This window comes from Choloepus didactylus, chromosome 20 (genome assembly GCF_015220235.1).
Source record: "Choloepus didactylus isolate mChoDid1 chromosome 20, mChoDid1.pri, whole genome shotgun sequence".
In the NCBI taxonomy this organism is placed as follows: Eukaryota; Metazoa; Chordata; class Mammalia; order Pilosa; family Megalonychidae; genus Choloepus; species Choloepus didactylus.
In genome coordinates, this window is record NC_051326.1 from 26,909,540 (window position 1) to 26,916,314 (window position 6,775).

General features: G+C 58.7%; 1 protein-coding gene across 3 annotated transcripts; it reads right to left on the minus strand.

The window, feature by feature from the left end:
- Positions 1-2,989: 2,989 nt before the first annotated feature.
- REEP4 (receptor accessory protein 4) lies at positions 2,990-6,775 on the minus strand. 3 transcript variants are annotated; one of them, XM_037812873.1, is made up of 8 exons: positions 6,220-6,768; positions 5,393-5,465; positions 4,877-4,953; positions 4,662-4,782; positions 4,378-4,491; positions 3,864-3,999; positions 3,575-3,729; positions 3,282-3,485 (listed from the first exon to the last, which is right to left on the minus strand). In XM_037812873.1, the coding sequence occupies exons 1-8, from the start codon at positions 6,249-6,251 to the stop codon at positions 3,420-3,422; spliced, it is 774 nt and encodes a 257-aa protein (XP_037668801.1). In that variant the 5' UTR covers positions 6,252-6,768; the 3' UTR covers positions 3,282-3,419. The 3 variants fall into 3 exon arrangements, with proteins under 3 accessions (XP_037668802.1, XP_037668801.1, XP_037668800.1); XM_037812874.1 differs by lacking the exon at positions 3,575-3,729 and having other exon boundaries at positions 2,990-3,485; positions 6,220-6,775; XM_037812872.1 differs by having other exon boundaries at positions 5,393-6,768.

Consider the following 6,775-nt stretch of genomic DNA (forward strand, 5'->3'; position numbering starts at 1 on the left):
ACACCCAATGCCCCAAGCCTCAGGATCACATGGATGCTTGGCCCAAGATGCCCCAGAACTGGGAATTCCCCTCACCCCTTCCCCTCTGGCTCCAGAAAGCCTTGGAACCCACAGAGCTGCAGCCAGCCTGTTACCAAAGGCATATGATAGAGCCCCTGGCATTTTCAAGGCTCTGTGGTGAGCACCAAGAGGATGAGGACACAGAGATGAAATCACAAGGCCACCCCAGCCCTTGAGGAGCTTATTGTCATTTAAGTGCATTTGTTCTTTTTCAAGCAATGTTCTTTGAGGTCTCTTGGGTGTCAGGCCCTGTGCTGGGCAGTGTGGGTTAACAAATGGTTATCAGGCCCTCCCAGTCCTACCCTGGGGCTTCCAAGAGGAGGTAACGCTCAACCCAGAAGACTCGGAGAATAGGGCTTAGAGAGAGGAGGCCTTCACCACAGAGCCACACACCTACAAAAACGTTTCACTTTGCTTAAACCACCATTTATTTCAGGCTGGGATACAAAAGTGAATAAGATGCAAGCCCACTCTTCATGAAGTCACAATGCGGTGGGAGAGAAAATACAATGCACTCGAGGCAAAAACAGAAGTCTGTGCAAGAACAGAGGTGAGCAATGAACTCCTGGGCTGGGGGCCTGGTGGGGGGTGGGGTACAGAGGGCTCCCTGGGGGAGGTGAGATCCAAGTAGGGTTTTGAAGGGCAAATAGGAATAGGACATAGAGTTGGGGTTGGGGAGGAAGAGTGTGATGAGAGGGGACAATATGCACAGGCCACGTAGAGACGTGAGGCATCTGATTGATGAGTTGGAATACACTAAGGGTGCAGGGAAGGCAGTTGGGAGGGGCAGGGAGGGCAATAGCAGCTGGAGGAGGGGGTGATGAGTCCAGGGGGGTTGGAGAAAACAGATAGTGAAGACAGGCCATGACAGGCCAAGGAAGAAAGACTGGAGGGCAGGAGGTTCGCACAGCTGAGCAAAGGCGTGGAGGCTAGAACGAGTGCCCACAGGCTCAGGAGGCCCGAGGTCAGGCTGATGGGGAAGCTGGGTTAGTGGGAAGGCTAAGCTGGAGATCATGGAACTGGAGAAAGTATCATTAATTCAGCAAAGGGACCCAGGGGTGCCTGTGGCCCCCTCTCAGCACTGGTCCTAGAAATGAGGGCAAGCGAAGTTCCAGCCCCAGTGAAATAAACATCACCAGCCCGCAGCTTCAGGCCTCCCCTCAACTGTGCCTTCTCTAGAATTTTCATTTTATTTCGCTCATTAATCACATGCTCTTCTATTTTGTCCCCTCAGTTCAGGTGTGTGGATCCCGCCATCCCACCTACAACAAGGCCCTGCTGAGCAGGCTCTTATCAGCAGACAGGGTCCCTAACCCCCAAGCAGCACAGTCTTGGACAAGTTCCTTTACTTCTTTGAGCCTTAGTTTTTTGTTTGTAAAATGGGTCTAACTCTTACCTCACAAGATTGTTGGAAGGATTCAGGACATGATCTCTTGGAAAGGGCCCAGCACCAGGCCAGGCATGTAACAAATGTTTGATACAGGTTAAGTCTCCTCCTTGCCTCCCAGACAAGAAACAGCTAATTTATTTTAGGGTTGCCTAGCGTTTCCTTGTGCACTGACTCTGGGGCCAGACCGCCTGGTTCCAAGCCCAATTCTGCTACTTACTAGCTATGTGACCCTGGACAAATGACTTGCCCTCTCTGTGCCTGTTTTCTTATTTGCAAAATGGAGAGTCTAACAACAGTACCTACTTCATGAGAGTTTTATGAGGATTCCACTACCATACGTCAGGGGCTTGGAGGAGTCTGCTGCTTGCAGTCCCTCTCCGGGTCCCGGCCACGGCCAGTGTCTGCATCCCTATGGCATCTACCCCTGGCCCCTGGGAGGGGTTAAAAAAAAGCTTTTTTGAATGAATATCCAACAAGATAAGGAAACCCCTTGATCTAAGAGAATGTCATGATAGGAAGCCTTTAAGCATCAAATGTGAGGAGCTAAACCACCCTGGCAGATTAAGTGCCTTCCCCCAAATAAAACCCGGATAATCCCCACACCAAGACTTAATCCACACTCTCAGGCCACTCAAGGTTACCACCCTGTTTCCCTTCTTCTCACCCCCTCTTTGCTTCATTAGAAGTGGGAAGGAAGAGCAGGTGTGGTGTGGGAGAGGGGAGCTATGCCAGGACACCGCGGCCCGACCACTGCCAGGGGCAGGAGCGGGCACAGCACTACGGGCAGCTGCCCCAGGGGAGTCAGGGATGGGGGTGGGCCAGCCCTGGCCAAGCGTGGGCCTCGGGAGAGCAGCTGAGGAGGCACCGGGGATGAGGCAGACCGAGGACCAGTGGCCGCGAGCAGCAGGGAGGGCCGGTGGAGGAGGCCCTGCCCGATTTCTGCATGGTCCCTCCAGCCCGTGGCCGCCGGCCCTGTGGGGCAAGGCTCAGGCCGCCCCCAAGCCCCGCCCTCTCTGACCTGGAGGCTGGGGGCAGCCCAGGCCCTCGCGGCTGCTGCCCTCTCGTGGCGGCTCCTCAGAGGTGCACTGCTCCCCCAAGGTTACCTGAGTGTTTACAGGCAAGTCAGTGCCCAGGGGCTTCCTGCACCTCACACCCCCAGGCTCAGGTAGGAAGGTGGCCTCCCCATGCCTAATCTGTGTGCAGCTCTAACTGCTCCTCCACCGGACTAACGTGCTTCTCCAATCCCCTCCACACCTTGGCTCCTGCTGGCTTCTCCACCTGTCAATCATACTTCCCTTCAAGGCCCAGTCCCCACCTCCTCCTAACTGAAGTCCTCTCACACTCTGACCCCTACTCAGGACAACTCCCCCCCACCTCCTGTCTGTGTTCTCAGAGCTCCCTAAGAGCTCTTCCATTATGGCACTTGCCTCACTGTCTCCCCCAGAAGACTGGGGGCTTGGCTGGGAGTCCATCATTTCAGCCCTGTCCCCTAAACCCAGTGACAGTGAGGAGGGGAAATACAAATCAGCGGAAACAGAACACTTTCATGTATTTATTTATCAAAACTTTCACAAACCCGACCTCATTCACCAACACAAAACAGACAACCAGGACACGCACACGAGGCCTGGGAAAAGGCCCGTCAAGTACTTGGAAGGACAGGAATGAAGGAAAGGGCTTTTGGGTCCATGTGCAGGGGAGGTGAGAGCTCTGGTCCCACACCTAGTGAAGGTGATGAGAAAGGCAATAAATAAGACCCCGGGCCCAGAATGCTTTGGCACATGGTGGGTGCATCCCTGGGTGTGGCCCCTGGCACCATCTACCCTGGTTCTTAACCAGCAGCAGGGGCCGGGAGGGGCAGAGCCAGGCACTGAGGCAGGCAGGCCAGACGCACAGCTAAAGGTTCCCTCAAAACGGCCCCTGGTCCCCTGCAGGGCACAAGGTAAGGCTGGGCCAGAGTCTGCGGAGTCTAGCTGTCCATGTCCGAGGGCACGACCTTCTTCCTCGCCCGGACCTTCAGGGAGCGTGAGGTGCCCTGGGGGAGAGAGAGCAGGTGTACCGTGTGAAGTCTGGGCTGGAAGCACCGAGGCAGCCCACCCCCCTCACGCCTTCCCTGCCACTGACCTCCCGCACCAGTGGCTTCCTCTTGGCGACACGCAGGCTCTGGCTGCGGCTCAGAGGCTTCTCTCGGGGCCGGGCTGGTGGCTGGGGGGCCACCTCAGTATCTGACCAACACTCATCCTCTGTGTCACTGTCTTGCAGGCCCCCTGCCCGGTACCCTGTGTGGAGAGGCCAGGCTGAGGCAAAGCTGGACATTTATGCAGTCTGAAGGCCCAGGGCCGAGCCAGGCCTCCCTCCAGCCTCAGGTGAAGCCGTGCTCTCAGGCCGGCTCGGGGTCCCCGTGCCCACTCACCGATGGGTGGCCTCCGCTGGGGCACCTGGTCCTCCAGGTAGAGGGGGTCCTGATAGGTGGTGGCAGAGGTGTCGGGGATGGCGCGCAGGTCCTGCATGGAGAAGCTCCGCAGCCTGCCGGCCAGTGCACCCTGACTCTGAGAGGGAATGGGAGACGCTGCATGACCTGGGAGGGAGGAGCTTCAGCCAGGGAAATCAGGGGCCAAGCTGAGGGTAATCGCTGGGGGACCAGACTCAGAACTGAAAGCAACTCAGCAACTTCCTGGTCCTCTGTTGTTGCAGCACCAACAGGTGACGAAGGCCCAGAGAAGAGGAGTGAACTGCTCAGTCAGGGTCAGAGCCAGGAAAGTCTAGACTTCCGGCTCCAACCCCTGCCAACAGCCCATCTGTCGTCTTCCCACCCCCCACTCCCCTGCCACGCACAGCTGTTATCCCTCAGCAACCTGGCAGGTGGAATTGCCCAGAAGATACTGGAGGTAGGGGGGTGCTGCCAAGGGGCCAGGGGTCTAAAGCACCTTGGTGGCAGCCTGCACAGCGGCCGAGGCGGCCATGTTGAGGCCCCGCTTCCCAAAGCTGAGCACCGTCTCGTAGCTGCGCTCTTTGGCCTGCACAATGTACGTGTCGATCTCCTGTGAACCCAGAGCAGGAGGAGAGTTGAGACGGGACAGCCAGCATCACTCCTCCCCTGTGGACTCCAGAAAAGCCACTGGTTGCCACACTCCTCCCACAGTGCCCCAGTGTCCAGGTGCACACCCTCACACCCACCCCGGTGCCTCCTTCCCGCCTCCCTCCGGGGTACCTTCTCATGGCGGGACAGGGATGGATGCACAAACTTGCGGTAAAGCAGGCTGGCTCCCTTGGTATAGGGTGAGAGCAGCCACAGCACAAAGGCCATCTTGATCTCATAGTAGAAAGGGAACCTGTCAGAGCAGGGGGAGCAGGGTGAGGCAGGGAGCCAGGCCGAGGGTGGGCCCTCCCCTCATTCCCCCAGTCTGCTGACCCCCAAGCCCATACCAGGAGATAAAGATGTCTGTGAAGGTTTCCAGCGACAGGAAGAGCGCAAAGACAATCCAGTACATCATCCACCGGACCTGGGGGGGACAGGGAGGTCAGAGGTCAGTGGCCGAGCCTGACAAGCCTTCTCCTCTGTCCTTGGCTGGTCCAGCCCAGAGAAGCCAGAAAGTCTGCCCTGCTGTGTTCCCCCAGCAGCCTGGCTGGTCCTAGAGGGGAGCCTCTGAGGAACTGTTGCTCATTCCTGAGCCCACCCCCAAGGGGTTTCACCCACAGGATCCTCCACAGTCATCCCAAGAGCCCAGACTAACATCCGTCTCTCCATCACCCCCACTTGAACAGGGAGGCCTATTCCCTCCCTCCCCACACCACTGTGGATGTGCCACATGAGTATGCCCCTGAAGGAGGGGGAGGCCAACTCACACACTCCCCACTTTACCAAGTCCTGTGGGGGCCAAGATCTACGGTACTGCCACCCCTAAGACTCAGCCAAGCCCTCCTCCCCACCCCTGCACTCACATATTCACGAATGTTCTTGGTCTTCACAGCCTTGTAAGACGCATAAGCTGGATACAGCATCCCAAACGCCAGCCTGGAAGAGCATCCCGGAAAGGAGAGGAAGTGTGTAAGGGGTACTGTGCTCCACTCCCATCCTGCCAGGTGGCTGCTTCCCCCTGCTACCTGGGGTACAAGGTAGCAGTGCCTGCCCTGTTTTACCTGCTTGGCTTGCACAACCTGTGCCTGAGTCAGTGCCCTGGGGACTATCTCCCCACCCTGCTGTTTACAAACATCGCAAGCCTGTCCAGGCCTGTGCCGGTGGCCCATGAGTGCAGGATGGAGTGAGTGCACAGCCATTCAATGAAGTGGGTGGGAAGCAGGATCCTGGACTGGTGAGAGCACCAGGCTGCCCCCTCCCATGGGCATGCAATCAGGCCCAGGGCCACCAGATGTGGCACTGTGAGGCTGCAGTCAGGGATGTTCCAGCCAGGTGACCAGTAGGACAGGGTAGAGAGGCTGAGGCCAGGGTGGTGAGTCATGTGACTGCTTCGATGAGCAGCTGACACCTGGGTTCTTCACCCACAACGTGCCACAACACCGTGTGTTTGCCAAGGGGCTGTGGGAGGGGTCGCCATCAGCCAAGGTGACTTGGTGGGGGGGGGGCAAGCACGTGGTACCAGAGACGCCAGGTACAGCCTGCAGGTCCGTTAACCCTTGCGGTGAGTGTTAGGCGGGACAGGTGTGATGGAGATCCAAAAGTCCCCTGTCCCATCAGATGTTCTGGGCTTCCATCCCAGGGACAGGGCTGGCACCGGGGGTAGGGGAGTTCTGGGAGGGACCATACTCACACCACCAGGCGACAGATTATCCAGGACACCATCCTGCTAGCCTCAGGGGAGTGGGGGAGACCCCCAAGAAGACGCCCAGGGGGACGCTCACGCGGGGGGGCTGGGCTGGGGTGGTCAGCGGAGGGAGGGAACCAGAGGGGCGTCCGGGCTGTTCGGTGGCGAGGGCGGAGCCCGTAGTCTGAGCTCTCGGCTCCGCCGCCCACTAACGCCGCAGCGCAGGGAACTTGAGGAACGAGGAGAGCAGCAGACAGGTTGAGGAGGCCCGGGCAGGAAGGAAGCCGATTTGGGAGCGGGGTGCGGGTGGGCGCGCTCCTCCGCCGGGCTCTCGGGCAGTTACGGCGCCGACGGGCACTTCCTGCCGCCGGGAAGCAGACGTTCGGCCCTCGGGGCAGCGCGGCTGCTGGTCCCGGGCCGGGGGTAGCGAGCCGCGGCCTCCGCTGGTGCGGGTCCTCACCGTCCCGGTGCGTTTGGCCTCCGGCACCGGCCTCCGGGGCGGAGTTTGCAACTCACTTGAAAGTTGCACGAAACTAAACTCTGCCCAACCCCAGGTCTCCCG